At 39.4% G+C, this 27,816-nt stretch overlaps 1 protein-coding gene across 2 annotated transcripts; it reads right to left on the bottom strand.

Annotated features, from left to right (window-relative positions):
* Positions 1–27,782, bottom strand: rpa1 (replication protein A1). 2 transcript variants are annotated; one of them, XM_036562080.1, is made up of 17 exons: positions 27,629–27,782; positions 26,208–26,255; positions 25,024–25,102; positions 24,190–24,298; positions 22,900–22,988; positions 22,670–22,738; positions 21,772–21,889; positions 21,568–21,670; positions 21,428–21,496; positions 19,718–19,910; positions 18,909–19,045; positions 17,013–17,161; positions 10,373–10,502; positions 4,454–4,630; positions 3,512–3,619; positions 3,141–3,227; positions 1–800 (listed from the first exon to the last, which is right to left on the bottom strand). In XM_036562080.1, exons 1-17 carry the CDS (start codon positions 27,659–27,661, stop codon positions 696–698), a joined length of 1,803 nt encoding a protein of 600 aa, XP_036417973.1. In that variant the 5' UTR covers positions 27,662–27,782; the 3' UTR covers positions 1–695. The 2 variants fall into 2 exon arrangements, with proteins under 2 accessions (XP_036417973.1, XP_036417967.1); XM_036562074.1 differs by having other exon boundaries at positions 22,664–22,738.
* Positions 27,783–27,816: the final 34 nt, after the last annotated feature.

The raw sequence follows: 27,816 nt of genomic DNA on the forward strand, positions 1-27,816 counted from the left end.
GCAGGTCTCTCAAAAACTTTATTTCTCATTTTGTCAAAATGTACTTGTCCAGAAAAGAAAAGAAGAAAATATCTACATAAACAGAGTGCATCTGTCTCTGGGAAGTCCAATTGACTTTAAATGTGTGTGCATGATGGTGTGGGTGTGTGTACACGCAAGCTTATCAGTGCTGCCCAGGTCCATGCCAGGCATGCTCTGAGACAGAAGCCTACTGACTGGGCTGCCGCACCAAAATGCTAGCAAAGGGCAGCCAATTCCCTCCTGCCACCAGCCAACTTAAAGACAGACACACAAGTGATGCATGTGTGCACAAACTGACCTGTATGTCTGCCCCACTCTCCTCATCCTACCCGTTTTCATCTTCAAAAATCCTTCGCTCAAACCCTCTTATCCACTACTAAAATGTCAGCAGCGCTCCTTATAATCTGCTAACATATAGGGACAACTGCATGTCCTGAACCCCACTGCTGCTGCACTCTTCAGCATAACTTAAGCATCTGTGAGTGCTTTAAAACAACAAAAAAGGATGCTTTCGCTTGGTAAATCAGTATTAGCAGATCGTAAGACAAAGTAAAACAAAACAAACTAAATAATACAAAGACAAACATCACTGAACAGCACACTTATACTTTAGGTCACAAAATGAAGAGCTGATCTAAGTGCTGAACAGCATTCTTGGTGTTGGCGGCAGTTCTCTACTGCACTGCAGTCTTCCTGATGTTCATGATGAGCCTCTTGCTATACTCTTTGTGGTCCACAGGTTTAGCCTCCACCACAGTCACCTTAATGCGAGATTCATCCTAGAGAGAAAAGAAGACACATCAATCCAAATTTCACAAACAGCAAAATAAAGACCAAAAACACTACCAGTACCATTTCCTCTCTAAGTTCACCTGCTGCTTTTCCACCACAAACTCAGCATGAGCTGTGCAGGGAATGTGCAGTTCCCTGAGGAGTGCAGAGAAAGGTGCTTGGCTGAAATGCCAAAGCTAGTAGTTGAAGCTAACAGAAGTCTCAACTGCTCCCTTTAAACCTGGCTTCAGCTAACAGCGGATTTAAACATTCCTTACCATAAACATCAGCCTCTATGCGCTTAAAGGAGGTGAAAAGGCCTATTCACTCATGTAGCGGTATTAATTGTAATGCTGGCCAAGAGGTACAGATTAATGGCAATACAATATTTGTGATCTCCTATAGTACAAAGCCCAATCACTTTATCCCAATCTAACCAGATGTTATTTGAGTTTTGTCATAACCTTCATATCGATATCACAAATAAGCGCAGATAACGCAGCGTCAGTGCAAAACACACTTAACCCTTTTAGCTGAATGGCTGAGTGAGTCTTTTGAGCCATGTTCTAAGTGAAAATTGAAAACACAGCAGTCCCCTGATCACCTCTCACTGTGTAGAAGTAACTTGGTCCACTTTGTCTTTAACAGTGGAAGGAACTAATGGTCTCTTGGGTTTAGCCTAGCTTGGACACCAGGCCACCTCCTGTGCTTCTGTTTCCTTTTGCACCTGTGGTGCCGCCATCCTCAGTCAGCTGTCTCAGATGACGCGCAATCTCGGGGCCTGGTCCTCACAACAAGCCGAGGCTCCACAGCATCTCATCTGCTACTGATGATGACAGTGACTTGTAATATTTACGAAATTACAGCAATCACTGGTGGTTGCATAATTAATCACGTCTTGGACGCACGTATGAGACAAAGAACCTTTTGGATATTTGAAATTTGGATGTGTGTGGTTTTTGACAACTGTTATTGCTGGGCCCAGAGAAGCAGTTGTTAACTTGCAAATCTTGTTAATGTTCAAAATAAATATAGATATGGGTTTAGATTCACTTCAGTGAATACTGTTCTTAAAAAACAGATTAAAAAAAAAAAAAACTGTGATATGAATTTTTACCACACCACCCACTATGAAAGCATCCTAGAAAGCATTCTCTTGCAGTCCAATTATGCTCAATTCATCAAGAACTCATGACTATTTTATTTTTATTTTCCCCCACTCTACCTACATATCACAGTCCTCTTTCTCCATACTTTCCTTCCTGCAAAATCAGACCTTATCAAAAGCTATATCTGCTTATACCTAAAAATGTCCCTTTAAAAATTATTTGAGATCAATATAGGCTACCAACGTTTGAATAAGCAGGCTATCAATGTTTTGATATACTGTTTTCACAGAGCTGAGTTTAGAGTCACCTTCAAATTTGCTGAGAAAGGTTTGTGGCCCGATTCCATTATATCATGTAATTTAACAATCTTTCTCTAACTACTCTATGGCGGGAATGTGGATATTGATGTACCACTAAAGATGAGTGCAAATTTCCCTCAAGGATAATATAAACCTTATTAGTCAGAGCCTGCCTGCTGCCTTGCCATACAGCTAAACTGATTAAAAAACAGAAATCAAGCTATTCCTTACACTATCTTATCTTTCACTCTGAGGCAGGATACCATTTTGACTTGTAATACCTTTTACACAGGTAGAACCACAGTGGAAAAAACAGAGTGAACACTCTGAAGTTGCAGATATCCACCTCTCTCTACTAAAGATACAAAATTTGTGCTCAAGAAAGACATCAGAATGGGACATATGCTCAGTTTAAACTCCTCCGAGTCCCCTTTGGAACATAGGGTTAACAGCATCCTTTTAGTCTCCACAGCCTTCACAACGCAACAATTCAAACTAATCTGCCCCCAAACGCCAAACTAATGCCCCTGCAATTCAAACTAATCTGCCCTATTCACACAACTCTATGTGAATGAGCCTGTGTTGAGAGAGAGCATGTTACTTTCACAGCACCATCTGTGCAAACCCAGGCATTGACGCAAAAATAGTTACAAAGCAATGGAGGCAATTTTTGTATTTTTCTGGAGCACAATAAACAGTGCACAACAGACTGGTACTGGTTTTGTTCAGTTTTGAGCCAAAAATGATGCCTTCCTCAACTCAGCTTTTGGGCTTGAATGAAGTGACAAATAAGCTACAATCCCACCTCAGAGAGGGCTGCACTGCATAGGAACACAATGGAGCAGAGGCTTTGTGGAATAATGAGCAACTTCACAACTTCATTTCTCTGGTTAAGCGATATGATCAAACAACAAAAAGACCCAATTAAGGCTGTACTTACGTTGTAGGTCTCCAACTTCACCCGATTTCGGAAGACAAAAGTGTTGAAGTTGGCATGCTGGAAGACCTCGTCAAACGCAGCCTCATTCTGTGCAAGAATATAAAAGAGAAGAAAGAAAACAGAGTGAGCTAGTCAGGTCTGAAGCTAAACTAATACAGATAGTCAACCTCTTTAAATGAGGCCCTGGGGGGGCCTCATTTAGAGAGAAAACACACACCTGGTTTATGTCTCAACACCACAGACAGAATCAAAATTCAGTGACAATGTGCTGCTCCATGAGGCTTTCGACTGCACTGGCCAGTCCCTGAGGCCACACTTTCATGTACCAGAGAAAGAGAAAGAAATAGAAACAGAGGGAAAAAGAAACTCACCGAGTCCTTGAGTTGGCCAATATAATCTGCTTTCTGGCCCAAGAGGGTTTCAGCACTGTCTTGAAAGCATGTCACCCACTGGTTGTCACTAAAATCTGCAATATTTGCCTGGAAAGTGAGAGAGCATGATAAGTTGAGTCAGCATAGACAGGAACAAAAACATTCAATCCAAATTTCAATGGTCTGATGAACCATTTCATGACACCTCCTCTGAATATAGGTATTGTTGAAAAAGATTTGGCAGAGAGATTCATGCAAAGCAAACAGTGCCAAGACACATTTATGTTGTGCTTGGTGCAAACATATGCTTTTACTACAGTGTTATGGAGAACCTCGATGTGCTGACTAGCAAGGGATGCAAAACAAAAAGGAAAATCGGCTTATTTCACATGTCTGGCTGCAAGAGCTGGGCCTGCTGACTAAATGAGTTTTAATATTTTAATGCTCCTATTTTTAAAATCATTTTGCAGACTAGCAGTAGGGAATGGGAAAAAAATGCCCTCATTTGTGTGCATTTCTGCACATATCTGCAAAATAAGCAGTAGCATGGAGGAAAAAGAGCAATTAACCAAAAACAATCTAAACAGAATAAGAATGAAAAGTAAAAATTAAATGGCTCCAAAACAGCCACTAAACATTTAGAGCATGTGGCTTGCTTACACTGGGGAATACTAATCTATTTCTGAAATTACTATTTTAGGGGCAAACAGGGATAACTGAGGCAATGCCAGAACAGAAGGATCGAGCTGAGACGGGGGAGAAAGAAGCTGAGAAAAGGAAAGGGGGATAAAAGTACACAACAGAGCACGACCAAGAAAAGAGTGGCACTCCATTCTAAGGAAGCTTCAGGAGAAGGGAAGACAAGGACAACTGAAATCTACTGTTTAAGAAAGGGCAACAGAAATAGATGGGTGAGAGTGAGAGCGAGAGAGAAAGACTCACAGAGAGCATGAGACGATATTTGAAGTCAGGAAACTCTTTGTCGCACTTCTCACAGCGGTACATGCCATTCTGCTGGTCCACCACCTTCTTGTTGCAGTCTTTGCTAGGACAGGCCTGGTATAGACAGTTCTCCTTCCTCATATACACAATGGTGCCAACACAAGAGAAGTAATCTGCCTAAAGAGAGATGACTTACATCAATTAACAAGGAATACATCATATAATGCACAAGCCTAAGAGTGGAACAATTTTAATCATAGTGCAAGACATCCTATTTACTATGCAACATCAGAACACTGCGCTTTTATTTCCATTGTCAACCTGACTTCATTAACCATCGAATAAAAAGTGTAGTAATCCAAACTTTAAAATGTAGGTAAGCATCATACGTCTACTTAAAAAAATTAGTAACCTGCTTGCTCAGTTAAAGCATGGTATTTAAAGAGCAGAGCATGCATAAACAAACATCTTTGGAATTAGACTGGAGGCAAGGTGGAACACAGTAGCAGGCGGCACCTGGCGGATGCTTTTTTGGGGCTCAGAGATAAACGTATGCAAAAGAACTCTGGCACATGACACAAGGAAAAACGTCAAAAGGGCTGGAGATGACAACCGTAATTCGAAATTAATGCTGCTTGTTTAGTTTTCTAACTAGAAGTGACTCTGGAATAAATAAAGACAGCCACAGGGATGGAGGGGGGTTGGAGAGAGAACTAAACCCAGGAGCAACAAAGGCCATGGAGGAGGAGAGTCAGCTAAGGACATTGTGCTGTTTTAAACTGCACTTGTAACAGCTTGCTCACTCAGCAAGCCTCAGAAGAGGAGAGCCATTTCTATAGTAAGAGAGGTGGGCGACTAGGCCAGAGAACAACTCAGCAGTGACCACTGCTCTTTAAAAGAGAAAAATAAGCAGCTCAGTACTCTAAAGAAAAGCAAACAAAAACAAAGCCCATACACACTCCAGCTGAATTCGGATTCACCCCAGGGATACATGGTAGATTGCACATGGTATTTTGCTCCTCAAAAGGATTATAAAGCCCTCTTTCATAATCAGAAAGTCTCGACTCATATTTATAGTGTAAAATTGATTCTCTAATAAAAGCCAGGGAGGAAAAGAGTGCATTTCACCTTTCAGAACACTGCATTCTTCATGCAAACAGGACTTTCATCCCTGTTTAGACCACAATCTACACAGAGGCCTCTGGCAAAGTCTTAACCCCGCGTTTTCTAAGGAAATGAGCAATGAAAACAAAAACAAAAGCAACTATAATTGATTTCTCTCATAACAGGTTCACTGCTGACCATTCTGTTGCTACGCTTTGGGAATTTGACCCCAATTAACTTCTAGAAGGGGTAGAATTGATATTCTGCGTCACTTCAAATAAATGTAAAGCCTCCAGGGAGTGGTGAGTGACAATGGCAGAAAGCAAGAGGGGAAAACGCTTGCTACTCAATAAACAGAACCTCTCTGTAAATTACTGTCATTTCATTTGGAAAAAAAAATCTGCCTGAACATTTTAGCCTCTCCAAAAAAGCAGTAATTAATCAAGTGAATGCCTGTATAATTATCTTTTCATTCACTTTACTGCAAAATGATGCCAGAGGATGGAAAGCAGGATTTGATTGTTATAATGGCTGCCCTTTCATGGTAAACCAGCACCATTTGCGGCTACATTTATCTTAACTTATGATGGTTAAGAGTACAGGAGGGCAGAAGTAGATGAGCATGAAAGAAGTAGATGAGCATAAACCTTAACCCGTGCTGAGTGTCAGGAGACCAACATGGCCTTGTTGGAGTGGGAGACCAACACAAAGACTATGTGACAAGAACAATTAATTACAGCAGCGCAGCCGAGTGTTTTTGGTGGCTTGACCTTTTGTCATAACTGAGCACAAGAGAGCATAAAGGCATGCTAAGATCTTTGTTTGAGGGAGAGTGCGTTATTGAGAGAATAAGAGAGGAAGGGGAAAAAAAAAAGAGGCATAAGGGTTTCTCAGTCAGCTTGGACCACAAATCTGCCATAACGACTAGGTTCTGTCCAACTCCAGCATCCCTATCTCAACAGGAGCTAAAGGAGTTAACTTGACTATGGACTGCTATGCCAAGACACAAATGAATTTAGGGGCAAACAGGCCTGCGATACAAACAGCTAAGTTAAAAGCTCCCAACCCTGCAGAAAACGCTTAGAGAGGAGAGAGAAAACAGATCTGATTTCCCCTATGCACATTCAGCTTTGTGTGCCACAAACGCTACTAAAATGGTCCGCACAGAAAACCTATACAAGTGTTTGTTCTTTATAAATGCTCCAGTGCACACACAGAGGACACCTAAACAGCCTGTATGTTAGCCACAGCAAAATGTTACAAATGAATACTACAAAGCAGTGTGAACTGTTCTTAAAGGAGTTTATGATGCATAATTTGTAACTCCTTTTTTTTTAGGTTTCTGATGACTAGGATAAAAAATAAAGTAGGAGGCGTATAAATCTCAATTGAGTGCAGATAGTAGTTCATAAATATACAAGTAATTTGTCATAATAGTGTGAGGAGAAGGGTGATGATTATTTACGTCCAGGTCCCTGCAGCTTCGTCGGCTTGCCAATGTAACTTAAAATGTCCCACAAACTCTTTACAGATCTACAATAAATTAACAGCACCCAGTCAGGGTATTTTTATTCAATAATTCAGTTCTAGCTTATTTATAAGCAGTCCTCCATTTTTCCCACTCTCTCTTCCTCTCATTGTGATAGCAGAAAGCTTTATTCTGTTGTTCTTTCTGTATGTATCCCTCTGCAGATACTCTTAAAAACATCACTTCTCTGTTCTGATAATTCGCTATTCTCTCTCATCTCTGAGCATTCTTTCTTCTGCCTACATAATCGCATCTCTCCTTCATAAATAATAACATCCCCTTAAATTCAACCAATGGCACATGCAACAATAAGGCATCAGAAAACATCATCCACCATCAACAGAGAAATCACAAAAATGACAAAGCACATAACATTTGATAGAAACTGTCACAAATGTGGGAATGCGAGACTGTTTGGTGTAGCCGGGGTAAACAGAGCCTTCCCTCTAAAATCTTTATGAGTGAGGGTGCAGGAGGGAGTCTACAAGGTAACTTGCACCACCACTACTGGATTACCATTAGCCTAGCATACACAACACATCTTTGAGTACCGCTGCTGCAACAGGACTATAAACCGATATAGTCCATAGCTGCTTTGATCGTGTCTAGAAGGCATAATTTAGCATGGAAATCAGCATCTTATGTTTCTACTTAGAAACTACTGGCATGCTGCTAGCATACAGCAAGAAGCAAAAAAAATATACTAGAAGAGTAGAACTGTGCTTTGTGCTAGACTTCACGCTTTGGCTAGAACATACATTAACACTTGGGAACGGCAACAGCGGAGGTTCTGACTGATCTGGCAGTCAGTGACTAAAGAAAACCAGAATAAAAGCAGTTTCACAGTAAACACAAACACCATAGACAACAATCAGTGTCTTGATGTTGTGCTTGCAATGTCTATTCTGTTGGTTGTGGAAAAGAAAAATTGGACTACTGGGTATGTGACTTGGATTATTAGATTCTATGGTAAAGGAGAGACTGGATAATGCTGGATCCCTAGTATGGCTAGGGAATATATATCTTGAGATGCTTACATATTCAAATGGAAAGAGGAGGCAGCAGTTCCAATCAAGCAATAACTAGTTAACCCCTTATGAGGGCAGTTGGATAAAGCAGCAAAATAGCATTTTCCTTCTGATAACAAAAAACAATAAGCAACTTAAGGTAAAGGGCACATTTAAGCTCTATATTCTCAGTGCTTTCCTCATAAGTCGTACTCAGTTCGAATGTGTGCAACAAATGTGAGTCTCCATTCTTGCCCTGTTGCTGGTGCAATGCAGTGAAAGATCCATGTTAGGACAGTATTAAAATTCAACAGAAATACTATTTTAAAGACATAATCGAGGGGTTCTTCACCCTTTTTCGGTGACCCTTTTTTGGGCTTTAAAATATTTCACTAGCACTGCTTTGCCAACCTGATGGCATCCAGGGCTAAATAATATGTACAATGGAATCTGGAACTGATGTGATGCTGCTATTGTTACCAGCCTGCCATGTAAAACATGTAAAAAGTAATGAAAGAGGAACTTCACAAGGATAAAGAACAATCAAAACTCCAATCATCCTGACTGCTATTTTAATTTGGAAGAATAAGCAAATTCAAAGATAAATCAGTCGCAAACAAATTTGTTAAGTATCTCCTGCCATGGTTTTGTGTGCAACACTCATTGCCATGACTACAAATCCAGTAGACAAGAGCAGATTTATTATGCAGCTTATCTGAAGCATAATCTCTTAATTATCAAGCTCAATAAATTGAGTCCCACTAATCTGTCCTCTCCATCTCAGCGATAAATGTGAGTAATTCTTAAGTGTATACCTTGGGAAGGCCAGGTGGGAAGGGCATTACTGTCTGTGATTAATGAGCAGAAATAGATCAGACTGCAGCTCAGTGCCAACTCACTTTGAACACGATTTCTAAAATTCCTAGCTTAGCAAAGTTTCACATTTTACTGCCAGTCAACATAGGATTCCCTCCAGGATTATTACTACTTCGATAAGACAAGCATAAATTGCTATAAACAAGTCTTCAGGAACTCTTCAGTGGTGAGCCATAACTTCCTGTTTCACTGGGGTATAAGGGTATAAATCTGGGAGCACAACACCAGCCAAGCATCCTTAACCATCCATTAACATGGAACACATCATAGAATACACAAATAAAATGATACAAAAAAAGGCAGGCTGCTGCATTTTAATGCTCATTGTGAAGTATGTTTTTCTTCCCAAGGCTCTGGGAATCTTGGCTGCCTATAACACTGTCAAAGTCTGGTATTCCTGAAGGACACTGATCCATAGTGTACATTTTAGCATTTTGCATTGATCTTTGCCGAGTGTGCCAATAATTCTGAATGACAAGCACTCAACGCTACAGACTTTGCCTTAACATTAGATTTCTTTTGAAATTTCAGTGCAGGACCAAAGTACCAGACCTAAACCTTTCAGTATTTTTTTTTCCGCTGTTTTTTGCTGGAGGTGCTACAGAATTTGTATTTACAAGGGACGGAACATAAAAATATTGTGAAGGTTACAACAATGTCCAAACTTTCAAACAAGATTTAAGGAAAGGGCCGTGTTAACTCATTTTAATTATCTTAAGAGTATAACACAGTGGAAAGCCTTAATGAGAATCACTGCAGCACAGAAGTTGTCTCTCTAATGCATGCTCAGATAACTTTAACACTTAATATATACACATTAATGCCCAATCCCATTTCACCCCTTGCCCCTACCACTTAGTCCTTAGCCCTCCATTTTGCGCATACATGCCTATGGGTAGGGTGTCCCGATTTTGTTGAGATAGAGGGGTAGGGCGAAGTATCAGGGCTGCATGGCCCTCCAAATGGAGGCTTTTCAGAGGCACACTCCAAATGGAGTGTTATGAGAAAAAAAGAAGAACTGGCAAGATGGCTGCGTGAGCAACCAAAGGACCCACAAATTAGTATTTTCTCAGTTAAAAATTATGATAACCATTGAATTGTCTTAGTTTAATGTATTTTTAATGTATTTGTCATTTTCTTCATAAACAACCATAAAAAAAAAATCGCTAATAGAATGCTAATGTCTCAGTAGGTAGCTAGCTGAACTTTCCCATTCCACCTTAAATAGTTCAGCAGTACTGACACTTGAGGCACCAGAATGTAACTGCTGCTCCATTTAAGGTGGAACAGGAAAATCCGGAATGGGACTGGTCATAAATCAACGAACAGTCAAATTATTTTTGTATCTACTGCAAATTTGTACTGAAGCTTCTTGAATAGAATACAACTCAGAAATCTGTTTACCTTGTCTCCATGGCCCAGGTGTTCATTTTTGACATCTGCCAGGGTCTTCCAGTTGGTGGGACCGCTGCCTCCACCTCCCCTCATCTCAGTCATGGACTGTCCATCAAGGGCATGGCCCTCTTTATCATACCTGTCATCATAGGAAATAAAACATTCCAGACTGTGGTCAGAAATGCCATGATATGCCTCCGGGGGGGAAAAGTAATTTCTTAAAATGGTACTGGCTTTTCCACTCATTCAGCTGAATTCATTGCATCTTAACTCTGCAACTAGGGAGATAACAAAAAAGCAGAGTTACAGCTGTAGGTGGGAAAAAGACTAAAAACAGCAGCAGCAACGCTACGTGTGAAATGAATCAACAGCACAGGGACAGTTGAGTGAGATGGGGTCAGGGTTGTGATGGTGAAATCAGAAACCCATTTTCACTGAGCGCTTGGGGTGCTCCAGAGTGGCTATGAGGAGGGATGGGGGGGGGATTGTGAGGGAGACGGAGAAACAAAGCCCATTCAGGTTGGAACGGAGTGTGAGAGATCAATACAGCATTCTAATCTATAACCTGGAGGGCTGGGGTACTACGGGTGAGACGAGGTGGTAAATACAGGGGTTCAGGGCTTGTTCTGGGAGGCATGACTAATTGAAAATATCCCCATTAACGAGGAAGCGTGTGGCCCTGGCATCCAGGGTCCTGCCAATTTTAGCTCCCTCTGAAAAATGGGTTTAATTCTCCAGCATGGCACATGGTCTTGCAGCTCTACTCTTTCTTCTGTTTTGTTACACAGCTTTGCCTGTGTATGAGTAATGGACTAAATATAGTGCCCATAATGAAATGAAAATTAATCAGAAGTAGGTTGATTAAAAGAGCACTATTTGTCATTTCCATTAAGGGGGAAAACACAGGAAATGATGGCTAAGAATGCTTTCAGGAGAAATTATTTGGATTACAATTGCAGAGACCATTGAGGTAAAGCCATAAAAACAACTTGGGCAAGGTGAGGGAGAAGCCATAAATGCAACCAAGAACAGATGCATTAGTTATATCTAATTGGCAGCTGCTTAACCTTAAAAAAAAACAAAACATTGCTGAATCACATAGCAGGACCAAAAACGGCAGACAGGAAATAGCTGACTGAGCTGTATATGTAGAAGAATAAGCATGGCCATAGCACAAAGGAGGGAGGATGGTAGGAGGATAGTGCAGGGACAAATTGGAGCTGGCGTGCACTTTCGAAGGCTGAACTGACAGGCAAGGACTCAGTGCAGCATGTCTGAGGAGAACTGAACAGACTGGAGAAGAAAAGAGGGAAAGAGAGATTGGGTGAGGAACCGACTGTCATATGTCGAAGGGAAACACACAACAAAGGACAGAAATACTGTTATGACAGGGCACATGACAGAAACAACAGTAGAAGGGGGGGGAAACTCACAGCACATCCATGATAGCAAAGCATTAAAAAGTAGGGCAAATGACACACCCACACAATGAGAGGCATCTTATCACTGGGATTCAGTGGGATCCCAATTGTAAAAGGTTGTAGGCATATGCACGGTGACAATGCAGGGCTGAGTGATTAGCGTTCTTTAAATGTGATGAGGTCCTTGTCCATGGTTATTTGCAAAAAGACTGTGGCAGACTTCGCACTCGAAAGCAGTTATCATTCAGAAATGGTTGCAGTGCTGACATGCACCAGAGAGACACTACAGTGGAGGGGGATTGGGGGGGGGGTACATAAAGGTTTATTGACGTTATTATAGCTTCTCTTCTGAAAATGCCAACTTATTGAGCTGCTCTAAAATGCAGACCACAAAGCAAGAGTACAGTGAAAAAGACATTTACAGTACTTAAATACATATACCTAAATTCAACTGTAAACCGAACAAACCACAGTCCAAACGTAATTCTTCTAGGGGTGTCGGCTGAGAAAATACTAAGAGGAGTATAGGTTCTCAAAGGCCTGACGTTATGCATACCGTATGAAAATGTCTTGGGATACACATTTTCCATAAAATGTCTATTTATATCATGACAACATTAATTGTAAACAGTTTACCTTGGCATCATCTGGCTCTGGTAGTGAGAATAATTACTAACCCACACATGCTTATGTGCACAGCAGAGACAGAGACAGACTGATGAATGGACAGAACAACTGAGGCAAGACGATGCAGAACAGACAGCATGACTGACACTGCTAGAAGAGTAGGACACAAGTCCACCAAACCTATGATGCCATCTAATGGACAACCACGGTCTCACAATAGCACCATGTTATTCAACATTTTCAGGGGTAATCATTAATTCCAAGCTATAACACAAGCTGACCAATCAAACTGAACATTCCCCACTTGCAAGACACAGAACATTGATGTACTGAGATCAACCCTAAGGTATCCATCACATCTGAGTGATATTTTTTAATATTGTTTGATATCTCAGTATGCAAGCAGAAAACTGGAGGTTCTGAAAGACAGAAATGCATCTGCAAATAGTGTAATAGATGCAGCATAAGGCAAATAATTTCCTCCCTTGGATAAGGGAGTTAATTAATGACCACTGACAAAGGCTGGAGCAACTATAAAACATTAAACACATAAAGAATATTTTAATCAATCAATCTCACACTGTTGTTAATTATTAAATACTTGGTTAAAGCACAGATATTACAGTTGCACCACAGAGCTCATATTTAATGCTCAGAGCAAAGCCAAATTTTATGCAAATCCTCTTTCATTTAAAGAGCCTGAAACAGTATTCCATGTGTTCACAGTGCTACATCAGAGTGAGACTGAGGAAATTTTACAGTAAGAATATCTAAGAGGCATAAAATCTGTACACTAAACTGTTAAAAACATCAAAAATGTCATCTATATGATTAATGACAGAGTGATTAAAAAAAAAATTTTGCCTTTCAGACCAGCAAAGAGAAAGAGTGCTACAGCCTATCCTTACCGTGTGGATTCAAAAGGCCCAAGGGAGTTTGTTGTCGAGTATTCCCCCAGGGCTCCTGATTAACTGATCAAAGCATGCACTTTCATTAAAAAGCTTATTCTTATTCAGATGAATGGAATATATACTCTTAGTGACGGACACAGTTGAGAATAGGTATAACTGGGAGGCTGGACATTGTGACGAGCTACAAGAAAAGTTTCAGCTTTGGAGAACGAGGCAATGCACCGAATATAGAAATCAAAAGATGAGCTATCGATCAGCAGCAGGCCTCAGTAAAAGTTCCTCACTGCTGAGGTTAACACTCCATCCGTTACTCCTGCACTGCTAATTGATGGGGGCCTAAAGTAGGCCTCTGAGCCTTCAGAAGACAGGCCAGCCAGCCATGCGCTGTGCAACTGGCCAACATTTAATAGCTCATTATCCCTGCCCCCCCATGTGAAGCGAGGACAGTAGAAAGGACAACTCTTCTTCCTCTCTACCACAGGATGGAACACACGCCTACCCCTTCACTTAAGCGCCAAAATTCTAATTAAAAACACTGACCATTCATAGCTCTTGGTGAAAATGGCCACACAGAGCCTCAATCCTTTGGAAATCTTTGTAAGAAGACTACAGAGCTACCAAGGAGTGCTTTTACAGCTTATTCATGTTAGGTTTCCTCCCAATTTCAATATGATGAGTCACATTTCACTGCCCTTGTTACACAAATGAAACTGTCAGATCCCCCTAAAAATAATTACACAAAAAATACAGCCACAGGCAGCAATCTGTGGGTTCCAAGTACCAACCAGCTCAATGAAGTCTAATGTCGGATTGGGGCCTTTTCCAACACAGGATAAATGATAAGTCAAATCAAAAGGCCTTCACATGTTATGATTTTTGATCAAATTTAGTACATATTTACCTTTTGACATTGGTATTCTAAGCTGCAGACTTCGAACAAATAAGTCAAAATGCCAGACAAGCATTTTCTGACAGAACTTGTAATTACAAAGTTGTCTAGCTTAAAAAAATGAATCACAGTGGACCAGTTATTTATCTGTAGGAAGAGGAAAATAACAGCAATAGTGACTTTTAATTATTTTATGTCTCACTGTGCACTGAGGCATGCCTTGAAGGCCAGTCTGGGTCAAATTTTCATGTCTCAATTGAATCTCAATTCATAAATTTTGAGATGAGACTAACCATTTTCAAGGTTTAGTAATTTCATTCAGAAGTGCCAAGGCCACAATGATTGATTACTATGTGGCCACTGTGGGGGGCAAAAATGTCAACACATTTTTTCCCTATATGTTATTTACCTACAGATGCCAGTTCTTATTTTAAGACCAATTTAGAAATGATTAGACCAAAATCTTAAGACTAGTTTGAAATTGGTTGTTTTTAAACAATTTACAACAGATAAAACACTACTTAAAAAACATTACTTGTAATCGAAAGTTATTAGGCTCACTAAACTGCAGTATTTGAATCCATTTTCATGTCCTCAAGTGAAATGATGCACGAGGTATACTAGAATAGACTGTTGGAAAATCGAGAGTCCCTACACAGACACACCATTAAAGTATACTAATAAATGGTCAATGTTAAGCCTGTCGAATGCTTGCTGAAATTTGACTGGCAGATGACAGTCACAGTTTTCCAAATGTCAAGACAATTTTTAAGCTCAAAAGGTGCAGCATGCAAAATCTCAGCTTGGTTGGATGTACGGATGCCAGAAAATGGCTATTTAGCTTTTACAGCTCCCACTAATGACTTACAATCACCAAAATTGACAATCTACTGCAGAATCTTCCGACACATAAGCCTATCAAGTTTCATCAGAATCAAAGTCTTCATAAGTTACACAGCTATTTTAGTCAACAATGCTGTGATCCAAAATGACTGATTGGCTTGTGGTGGTCAAGTTAACAAAGGTAATTATATTATATAATTACTAAGGTTCAGGCTCCTGCAGATAATTTGATAGTTTCTGGAAGATTGGATGTAAAGCCAAGACAAGTCTGCAGAAATTTTGAGATTGATGAATTTTGGTTTAGTATGAGCCAAGAAATCAGCAGCTCCCAGAATTATGTCTAAAACTATACCAATCTAATTAAAACCATATTGCAATGGTGATATGCTCTGCAATATATTAAAAAACACTGGCAAATTTTTGTTGAAACAAGATTATAGGTTAGGGTTTAGACCAGTTTAAAATGATATGCATGAATCATGACTGCCTTGATCAAGAAAAATACCTACAGAAACTCAACTGGAGCACCTGAAGTTAGTTTATATATTAGTTTATATAAAAACCCTCATGGCACGCAAACACACATAACCAAATAAAAGTAATTTATAAGAGGGTTTATTTGTGTATTGCAGCCATTCACAATAACAATACTCCAAAGATCAACATCACGATTATGATTATGAAACAATATATTGTGCAGTCCTGGGCAACACAAAAAGCTGACATCTTAAATCTTTGCCTCTCCCAGGGGTGAGGTTTTAGAACCAGTGATTTATTTTTAATTATTAAACGTTTAAACGCTAAACGGTTATGCCTCTACTTTCAACTGCTTACATCATACAGCTATATAGCAAATAAGCTCTCTCACAGCTTTGTGAGCAGACTAGACATCTCCGTAAGATGAAATACCAAGCATTCACACCCCACACAAACAAGCTGTTTGTTTATTTCTGGATATGGTAAACACTATGTACCATAATTTGGGTAATAAATAACTGAATTGGCAGGAGAAAGCATGGGGAAAAAAAGATGAAACATGAGTCATAACTGCTTTTCAATTCCTTTGCAGAAACAGCCAATAAAGAGGTCTTTAAGGAATAAGAAGGCCCCTGCACTCATATGATAGAGGCAGCCATGAGCATGTGGCTCAACCCAGTTTAGCTCCCTGTTTATCTGTTACACACATACACTCATATTTTCTCCACATTACACTTTCACTTGCTGCCTGTTCTAGCTCTACTGCTTCAAATCTACAATAAAAGAAGTGTACATTGCTGTTCTTGAGAGACAAGTGCTATTTACATGCAAGTCACAAGGGAAACAGCAAATCTTAGTGTGGGATTAATGATGATTTGCTTTCTTATATCAGCACTGATTGAGGAGCCCAGCGCATCCTCTCAGACGAAGCTAATCTTGGTATCAAAGTCATGAGCATGCTTCCCCTTGCTGTTTTCTGAAGCGTGCATTTTAGTGCTTTATTTTTGCATGTCCCAATTCTCACAAGTAGTACAATACAAAATGGGTCTCTACCATCTGTTCTTTGCGGAATGTGTGGATCTCTATCTCTATCTTGTTAATTGTGGCAGCATAAGAGATCTACTGCAAAGTTAGATGGTGCAAAACCTAGTATCAGTGTGCTAAATAATAATAATAATAATAATAATAAAAATAATAAGAAGAAGAAGAAGAAGAAGAATTATAGTTGTCATTATCATCATAAGAGTAGAACACTACTACAGAATATATTAATTTATATATTTGCATGTATATTCAGACAAAAGCATTGACTGAATAGAAAAACAGGAAAAGCACTTCTATTACTTCCCATCAAACATCTACACTTCTTGCTGCCCACTGTAATACCAGAAAGCTACATCTCTCCCATATCACAAATGCACTCTTTTGGTTGGGTTGAATAATGATATCAGCACCAATTAAGGCTCAGAAGTCTCACTCACCAGCCTCGCAGCTTGTATGCCTCTGGCATGTCAGGGTTAATCAGCAGTGTACTGCTGTAGAGTGTAGAGAGCGAGCGTCCTCCAAAGTCAGAAAGCCTGGCACCCTTTATGGCCAAGATGGGTTGCCCAGTGCCATCAAATGTCTCTGCCTAAATAGACAGATAGGTAAAAAGATCAGTGCTTGCAATGATAGTCCTGGATCAGAAACAGATTCCACGTACAGTACTGTGCAAAACTCAAAGATCACCCTAAATTTATTTAATTTCCAGTCAAAATGATAATTAAGAACAAACTATTCATTTTTTAACTCAGGAACAAAGCAGAAACCATTTAATAGAAAGTTACACAGAATCCTCAACAACTAAATATAGTATCTAATTTCAGTGTTTACGGTGCTATACTATACATGGCATTTATTCCTACTGTAATTGTTGTTTATGCAGCAGCACATCTAGCTTTCCACAGAAAATCCCTAAAGACAAAGACTATCTGCTGGGCAAACAAAAAGCCAGTGCCATGCAGCCCGATAATAGAGGTTGAGCTAATCTCAGTGGGTTTTGTCATGTGACACTACACAGCAAACTGGATAGAGGGCGTTTTCACACATTGAAGCAGGGGAGAGGACTATAGGACAGACGCTCTACACCCTACCACCTATATACAGGGTTATATACAAAAGAAACAATGCTTACCTATTATCATGATGCATTACATGAGGAACACATATGTATTTAAATAAGCAAAGTAAGACTCTACAGATAACATCTTGATCTAAAGCTAGACGTCATGATGGCAAGTGTCAAGGTAACAATGTATTAAAGGCCACCACCTGTTACCAGATCAATGCAGCTTGTCCTGAGTGACACTGCACAACAGAGTTTGCAAATTACTAAACCAGAGACAAGTGTGAATTTATGCAAGGTCTCATTTATCTGTACCTGTTTCCAACCCATTTCCAAAAAGGTTTGGACAGTACACAAAACGCTAATAACAGAAGGCAGTTATTAAAAATTCTGTTTGACCTGTATAAAATTGAAAATACCACAAAAACAATATCTGATATTTTAAATTATGAATGTATTTGTTTTTCGGTAAATATACACCTCATTTAAAATCTGATGCCTGTAACACTCTCCAAAAAAGCTGGAACGAGAGCATGTTTACCATTGCGTTACATCACTTTTTCTTTTAACACTTAATAAAATTTGGAGACTAAACACAAACTGACTCAGTTTTGAAAATGTATGTTTTTGCCATTCTTCTGTTATACTAGTCTTCAGCTGTGCAACCATACATGGCCTTTGTCATATTTTGAGCTTAATAAAACACACGTTTTCATGTGGGAGAAAGATCTAGACGCAGGCAAGTCAGTCTAGCACATGCAACCATGCTTTTTAACACGAGCAGAATTTGGCTTGGTGTTTTCATGTTGCAATAACACGGGTGTCACTGAAAAAGACATGGACTAAACGTCGGCATATGTTGCTTCAAAACGTGTTCAGCGTTAATGGTGTGCAGGTTTCTCACAAACCCCTCCCCACCCCGATGAAGATTTTCTAAGTATTCTTGAGCCCATCATTGATACCCATAAAAACATGCCAGTTTTTAATGCAGTGCTATCTAAGAGGTCATCATTTGTGGTTTTCAGTTTTTTCCTTTACGCACAGATATTTCTCTGGCTTCCCTAAACATTTTATTAGGCACAAAAAACACACATACCACAATGAATGAACAAATTTGAAAAGGTAAAATTTAGGAAAAAAGTACATAAATATCTTGTCTTTGTACTCTTTTTGTTCAAATACAGGTGAAAGTAAGACTTGTCAATCACTGCTTTCGTTTTAATTTGCATTTTACCTACTGTTCCAACATTTTTGAAATTAGGTTTGTTCTTACCTCTTTCCCCCACATGGTGACCTGGATAGTTTTGCCAGACATGTCCATCAGCTGGATGTTCCGCTTGGACACCTCACGACTGTTCTTAGTTGTGATACGAGTCACATCCTCCACACTCTTACAAACACCAATCACATCTAAAGACATAAAAACAAACTGTTTACCCAGACATGCTTCATACTAGTTTCCTATTTGGCATGCTGGCTGGCAGTGCTTGTTACCTGTTTGTCTACTTGCCACTTCAGTAATCCCTTACATACTTCAGATGACTTTGACACATCTACCTGTGTCTATCAGCATGACATTGGACACTGTCATTCATTCTGAGTGTAATCCAATAACATGTCACAGCTTCATTACAGCGAGCTCCCACACTCCTCAGAGCTGCCATCATAATCCACTTATCTAACGCCGTTATGACTCATTGGAGCACCATTAAGAATATTTCACAAATCACTGCCAACACCTGACTCAAAGCCTGCAAGAGAAACATTCCTGCCGCACCTTACCATGCTCCTGCTGCCATTACCGTAATTACTAATGTGCTTATTACTTCCTTATTCAAACAGCGACAGCATCTTCTCCCTCTGCTCTCCAAAAGGGACACAAAGTCAATCTGCGCCACAGGCTATTACTGTCACCAGTATTATTAATATTGCGTTTATCAACATTATTATAATTACCGCAGCCTCCTGGGCCAGTGACACATCCATCTCAGGGAGCCACAGACTTGCTCTGTCCGCTCCGCTGCAGCTAATTATCAAAATGTCTGTTATTAATGATGGCTATCGCACAGCTAGCAGACTCACCCACGATGGCATCCTTGTCCCGAGCTTCCAGGTCAGCAATGGAGACAAAGTCACACTGCACCATGGGAACGTCCTGGCTGTCGTCACAGGGGATGATGGTGGACTCACCGTTCAGGGTCATCTCATAGTCATTCTTCAAAGATGTATACTGTTTGTTAGCAATCTTCAGGCTGCCCTTGGAGATGTAATACACCTGCAGAGCAGACAAGCAGAAAAATACAAACCTGAGACTGAGCACTCATGAGAACAGCATCTAAGACGATTTAGACTCTGATAAACAACACAGCATATACACTGTGCGATACTTCCTTCAAGTGAACATTTGGGCAAGAATTTCTCATTTGATATGCAACTCCATGGATTTTATAACAGCGCCACATTTGTATAACTGAAATAAAGTCAGCTAATTTAAAAAGAAATGTCAATGAAGATGAGTGTTGGTTGGTGAATATTTAAGACCCGTTTAGACCTAGTAACAATGAGAGGTCTGAAACTAAAGCTTGAACTTGCAAACCTGAAGCCTGACCTGATCAGGCTTGAATGATACTGATAAATTTGAGAAAAGCCAGACCTAAACCTGCACGGACACACAAGGCTAAAGTCGGCTTCTTCTCTGCCTGCGTCTAATTCAAAATTTCATTCTACGTTAATGGGTACAGAGTTACATTCTGGAGGTGCAATTTCAGGGGGGGATGGAACATTCAGATACGAAGCAAACTTAAAAAACACTAACAGAGATGGATTATTGGCAATACTGTTTTACAGTGCTTTGCTTTGTTACTAAGGACTTGAGTTTCAGAAAGAAAGTAATATACACATCTATAACACACCCGTGCTTTACAACATGAAAACATGCTAGGAGAAATTAATCCTGTGTGAATACAAAATAAATAAACAAACAATATCACAGATGTGTGAATTTGTGCGAATTCAAAAAAAATAATCTAAGTCACACACTTGCAACTTTTTCAGCCCCAGTACTACATGCTAGGCCTGAGCAAACAGCACAATGTAATCTGATATCACTGATGATGGACAATTAACCCGATGTGTAACCCACAATGTGTAAAAGATAATATGCATTTTGGGAAAAGAACAGAGAATTAGAGAAGACTAATGTACTGTTAAACAGCTTGTAAATAAATTGGAAAATTGGGCTCCCCTTCTAAGTAGTGTGTGGGCGTGAGTCCTAATAGACATCTTTAATAATCATGATTTTTAATTTGAAAATTTCATACTAATTATTTTTAGATATCGTCCAGGCCTACTACATACTCAAAAATTTGATGTAACAGCATTTATTATTGCTACTCGAGTCCATTCTGCTCATGTACACTCCAAGTTCCTCTACTGCTGTTGCTGCTTTAATTCTCGGTTTCTCTCAAACTCAGTGCTAAAGCGATTCCAAATGCACAAATGCCACTGTGAGGCAAGCGTGTGCAAGAAAGACTGCAGAAGTGAAAAGGAGTAAGAGTGCAAAAAAAATCTACAAATCTACTACAAAATCTACCTACTACAAAACACCCCCCATAAAATACAGATTAGAAAACAGAGAGTCCAATGGCATACGTGAAAAAATGGCTTGAAACCCGATCGGACACAGGCTTGATAGCAGACATGTAACTGAATAGTGATTATCCAAAAAAAATAAATAAATAAATAAAAATAAAGGATTATAAAATGACCAGTGTGAACAGAATGTTACCTTACCTTCCCCTGTTCGATGAGGGAGTAGAATTTGTCCACCTCTTGATTAAATCCAGTAACCCTAATCTCTCCCTGCAAATAACAAAAACTAGTGAGCAGACAAGTATTACAAATGTTGAACTGATTAGATATTTGATACTTACGCTCTCATCTACAATCTCCATGGAAAAGAGCTTTCCATCTCCTCGAGAATTGCTCCAAGTGCGAATGGCGCTCTTGTTGGTGACACGTGCTCGAATTGTCCATCTAAGGATAAAGTCTCAATTAACAAACAGCACTACACATATTTGTATGGGAGCAGAAGCTACACAGTAAAACAGTTCATCAAGACAGAAATTCAAACTCACTTTGACTGGTAGGGGTTAAGGCTGGCAATAGGCACAACTTTCGAGGTGCCTGATGGTGTGTTGGGCGCACTCATGGGCTTCTTCCCAAAGTCACGACTGGGGCCTCTGTTCATAGGGCCTAATGAGAACAGAGCCAAAAGAAAAACCCACTGAAGTGTGCAAAGAGATAAACCTGAATGAGACAGCTAGAGTTAATTAAGTATCCACTACACTGTACAGAGTTCAAAACTGCAAAAACAACGCCACTGTAACTGGCTAAAAACCACTTGTGCCCAAAAAAAAGAAAAGAGACTTATTTCCTAATAATGCACTCTTTGATGAGATACTGTCAGAAGAAAAATACAATGGCTGGTATCTCTTACATCTTTATACAGTATTTTATCATGATGTTTTCCTATCTACACATTACAGGACGTCACACTTAATTGTGAGCTGTTAAATATCTGTTCCGTTGCCTAACATACCAGAAGGAAAATTAGACTGCATTTCACATACCTGAAGATAATGAGCTCTCAAAAGCTAGAAAAATTGTCAAACTGTCAAATTAAAAAAATCCACTGCACCCCTTTAAAAGCTATGACCAATTAAAATGTTTTGAGCACAACTAACAAATGCATTATACCAGCCACTGCATTTTGTATTCTAAACTCTGTGCAAAGCATCCTGCCACCTGCTGGAAAATTATGGGAAGGCACAAGGTGACCTACATTACACAACCACACTACATATGGGCATTGGCTTGAAATATGCACCCAAAAAATAAAAAACTGATATAAAAAGAAGATAGTATTACTATTGCACATTACCATAAGCAACCCACTGGTGTAATATGCTCTTAATGTGAATAACTCATGTAAATAACCATCTAAGATTTCAAGCAAGTGCTCTTTACCATCACCTCCATTCTGAGGCTGAAGTGGACGTGCAGAAGGAGCAGGTGCTGCAGGCTGTGGAGCCTTAGATTGACCTGCATGACCAACAAACAGACAATGCAATGCTCAGTAATGTTATACATTAGGAGGCTTGATGTAGCTCTTTGAAGGAGCAAAATATTGATGCATCAAATCTGTCAGAAGCAAACATACAGCCAAACAATCCCTTTTCCAGTATAGTACAGCACTTGCTCACCTTCCACATAAGGAGTTGGATCTCCTATTTTCCCTCCCACCTGATCAGCAGGCTTGACCACCTCCATGTCCAGTATAATTACCACAGGCCTGCCTCACACAAACAATGACTTTACAGCATGAATTTTGAGCACAACTTAATTTTGTAATCATACATATTTCTGCACGAATGCCTTCCATTTGATAACAATCCTACTGACATCCAACAAATGCAAAATAATTTATAATGCTATAACATTAAGAACAATATGATTTACACAATGAAGATCATTGATGTGGTATGGCCTCAGATGTTGATGCTCACAGACTAGAAATGGTGACAAGAATTTCTAAAGAGACTCTGTGAGTTCAGTCAGGCAGATAAAACAATGTCATAAATTCAGCATGGCTGCTACTTCAGGAGGGGGTGCCCAGCAAAGATCAATGCAAGGGCTTGCCATGCAATCAAAACAAAAGGGGGCCAGGGTGCAGTGTTCCTGAGTGCTAGTCATGGGAGGATAAAAAAGAGGAAACCAGTACTCTCGAAAACTCAAACACACATCATAAATTCCACATTTTAGAGCGGCCAAGTCAGAGTTCTGATCTTAACCCCATTAAAATGCTGAGACATGAACTGAAGCAGGCCACTCAAGGCATTCCAAAAATAAGCATGATCTGAGCTTTGCATAGAAAGATCGGTCTAAATCACTTCCAAAGACCACACAGGACTGGTCAGCTACAGAAAGTACTTGCGTAAAGTTACTGCCAATAAAGAAGATGCTACTAGATACCAAATATTAGGGTTCACATATTTCTCCACCACCTTGGTTGTTCAAAACATTTGTTTAATAAATGTGTTTTTTTAAACATGACAACCTTTATTATGACTGATGACAATCAGAGCCATTTTTAAAGAACTAATAGGGCATATGATTACAACCTTAGATGATGACCCCAGGTCTGACACTGGATGAAAATTTTTAAATTGTACTTCCCTTTCACTTGGTTCCTTTCTAAGTTTGAATTTCCACTATGGAATGATATTCAAGCCATTTCAAATTAAATGTGAAGAGCTGTAAAAATGGCAAAATGATCAGCATTACAGCACAGAATTACAGCCTGAAAATTAAACTGCAGAATAAAAGACTTACTTTTTTAAATTGCTTGACTGGCACAAATTTAAAAAAATAGCCTGATAGATTAATTATATGTTATTATATGTTCATTTTGACATTGTCATCCCAAAACATTGTTTATGGTAATAGCTTGTAAATGTTAGAACACTAGTTTCGAAAAACGGATGAGCTCTTACCGTCCATCCTTAAGGACATTTGTGACACTGCGCTTCACCAAACACACACAGTTTGGAGCTACCAGATTTTGTTCAGCCAGGTAGTTCAGCTGTGTGGAGAGCATGAAGGCTGCACACAGGAGAGAGAAATCAGACAAATAAGTTAAAATTATAACACAAGCATAAACACCTCCACAGCCATTTCTGTATGCAAGTATGAAAACTAGTAACATTTTTAGCTCATATCTACAACCTGGTAATGTCTGGGAGAACAGGTTATTAGAATGCACGACAACAGTGCTTCTTAATGTGCAATGAAATTGCCCTATAACTTATTCATGAGCTTGCATGTCATCAACACTTTTATATCCCTCTAAATTAAAAGAGGGAAGGGGTGTATTCATGGCCCCCACCCACCCTGCTCTTTGATCATTTTAAACCCAATCCCTCCACAGTCCCCTATCTACATCCTATTGCTTTGCTTTTAGCACCTCAATGCACAAAACATGTCGGTGTGCTTAATTATGTCTATTTCTCTGCCTTTGTTTACTCCAAATACTCATATATATTTGTGGCGAAATGTCTCTTAAGGTCACTGTTGTCTAAGTAAAGGAAGGAAAGATATTCACAGTAAAGCAATTCTCCACAAAAAGGATAAGGGATGCACAAAAAAATCACAGAAGATAATAAGCAAGGCAGATTTCTTTCTCTTTGCCATTCTCCACTTTATTTTAACGCATTTTACTTACAGGATATACATTGCTCCCTTTACAGTTACTCATATGGTGAATTCCCTATACAAAAACAAAGAGCAAGCAAACAAAAGGTATTGGAGACACAAACTGCACAACTTACAGGACATGGTATGAAGGCCGTCGCTCATCATGAGTCGAAAACGCACTGGTCCACTGCCTCCATCAATCTTTCGAATATTCTACAGATGACAGGCAAATTTATCATCTTACACTTCAGAAGAATGCAGCAAAATAAGATCTTCTGATCTCTAATCCATTCAGTGCAATCATGCCTAGCTAATTATTATTCTTTTTAATTAAGATTTTTAAACACTTCAAACACAGACATTCAGGCATAACCTAGAGGATAAACATAGAGTGTAACAAACCAAACAGAACAGGGGTGGGACAGTAAAACTTTGAAAAATCAATAAATTGGGACAAAATTATCAATAAATATCTACATCATTTAAAACCTCAGGTATTTCAGTTACATATTCAGTATATCTTGGACTGTGTCCACTGGCGCCAGAGGGGGCGCTGTAAGGCCTTTTCACTAATTAAGAAACACTGACATTAATAGCAATCTAACAAGCATGCTTATAGGCTCACAGATGAAAATAAGACTAAATTGGTAAAAAAAATCTGGTGCTGAATGACATTCTGAATGACACTGATGTTTTCTATACTCAGTATTATCAAAGGAATTCAGTCAGTATCATAAAAGTATTACATTTTGTATGAGTCTGATGCATTCAATCATCACAGACTAGGGGTCAACTGTCTCTAAAGGTTTGATTGTTTGTGACTGTATTTTTTTTATGACTGCTCAAAGACAAGCTGAAACATCCACACTGGTTTTCAGACTGTGATCAAGAGACTAACTCCAAGGGACATCTGGCCTATGCAAGAGGGTCTGCATTAAAATATGATTTAATATAATGTGTCTTCTTAATTATTCCAAGTATTAAAATTGTTTTTGGCATTAGGTTTGTGTCAATGAACAACTAAACACTTATAAACAGATATATAAATAGATTATAATAAGATATAATATTATAATAAGATTATAAATAGATCTATAAATAGATTTTTTTAAACTTGGCTTAACTAACACCAATTACAGAATTCACACAAAGGTTACCTATACGCTGCAACAAAACAGTGATGTATGTCACAATGCATGTACAAAAGTTCCAAGTCCAAATATAAAAAAATACTGTAATTACTTATTGATGGAAATTGCTTATTTAAGTTATTTAACATCAATAATGCCTTCCACCCCAAGGAGAAGGAGATACTTACAACCAACTGAAGAACTGGGTTTGAAACATTGCCACCTTTGGTCAGGGCCTGAAACGAAAGAACACATCTGTAGTACACGTCTGTAGAGTAACAAGAAGACAATAACAAATGTAGAACATACATGCCTACACAAAAAACTGATGCATCATCTTTCTGAAACAGACCTCCTATTGATGTAAGCAACTAAACTATATCTGTGGGAAGATTTGGACTGTTCTGAATTCATAAAAATCAAATAAGTATTACATTTTCTTTCTGGGAATGTGCTTTCAGTCTGCTTGGTGTTTACCATACGCAAGTTTTTTTTCCAAAAATGGAACAAACAGTCCAATTCAGTGATTTTCGACTCAGGTCGTAAAGTGCCAGTGTCCATCACAGTTTGGTAATTCCACAGCTACACATCAACCAAAGTTCAAAACAGATCAGGTGTCTGAGAAGGAAAATCACCAGTGTGTTGAATATCAGCCCTCCAGGACCAGAGCTGAGCAGACCAGGTCTAATAACAAGCTATGTCAGATTTGTGAAATATTCCTTTAGTTTAAAACGCCAGTATTCATTAAGACAGTATTAATTAACCTTATTGATGTTAATCTAAATATCATATGATACCATGACACATTTGGAGAATAACATTCTGTCAGCCTCGCTCAGTAACTGTTGTTGACCCGTGTCAATAAAACTGCGGCTCTTCATTGTATAGGACGGGGCTCCCGGGCTCTGTTACTGTCTTGACAAAAGACCGGAGGTTTGACCAGCTACGCATGGTTAACAAACATCACATTCTAACCCAATGTTGATGAACGTTAACTGACACAGTCGGGCGACTTCCCTGAGCAAAAACCTGGTAATTAACAAGTGAGTTAAATCGTATGTTCATGGAGGGAAAACTCTGCCGCACTTCAGGACCCGAGACAGACACCCTCACTCTTCTCACCTAACCAACACCAGCTAACAGTAACAAACGTTACCTACATTCACACAGCTGTATGCTCTCTGGACAAAATGAAATTCTAGCACGAATAACTGTAGCTAATATATACACCACCAAATGTAACATTTATTCACACTTCAAAACTCGCCCATATTAACAGTAACTAGCTAACTAACCAAACGGCTATACGACGTTAGCTAGCAAGTTCGTAACAGTCCGTAACAAGCTGACAGAGGAGACCTGAAGACTCATGCTGTAGGATACGTCTCAACAGTACATACAAATACATTGACAGCAGTTTATATTTACTGAATCACGCATTTCTCTTATATGTTGTAGTTAATCCAGGTAGCATTATAGCTAACGAGCTAAGCTAACACCTCTGAGCTGCTCTGCATCGCCGTGGCCCTGCTTTGCTTTTCGGCCTCGCATCAAATAACTCACACTCTTCACTTATATCCATTTTATGCACCCCGTTAAAGCCACGAACCTCAATCGCGCCCTCTGACAGCTTAACACTCATGTCTGTTCAAACTGTTTGTTGTGAGCGAAGCTCTTTGTTTAATATGAAATCACAGCTCTTTCTGCAGCTCCACTCCGAGTCCGTGTTGTTGTCAAGAGTCGTGGCGCCAACTTTCAGTGGAAGCGCGCGCTCCTGTATCTTACATCACTTCCGGT

The sequence above is a fragment of the Colossoma macropomum genome, unplaced genomic scaffold (genome assembly GCF_904425465.1).
Source record: "Colossoma macropomum unplaced genomic scaffold, Colossoma_macropomum, whole genome shotgun sequence".
NCBI classification, from domain to species: domain Eukaryota; kingdom Metazoa; phylum Chordata; class Actinopteri; order Characiformes; family Serrasalmidae; genus Colossoma; species Colossoma macropomum.

What these genes read in the sequence shown, in the direction of transcription:
- rpa1 (XM_036562074.1), bottom strand. Translation starts at nt 27,661, where the DNA reads ATGAGTGTTAAGCTGTCAGAGGGCGCGATTGAG. An exon ending in TGTCAGAGGGCGCGATTGAG is followed by an intron (nt 26,256 to 27,628) that starts GTTCGTGGCTTT and finishes CTTTCGTTTCAG; the next exon opens with GCCCTGACCAAAGGTGGCAA. An exon ending in CTTAACCCCTACCAGTCAAA is followed by an intron (nt 21,671 to 21,771) that starts GTGAGTTTGAAT and finishes CTTTATCCTTAG; the next exon opens with ATGGACAATTCGAGCACGTG.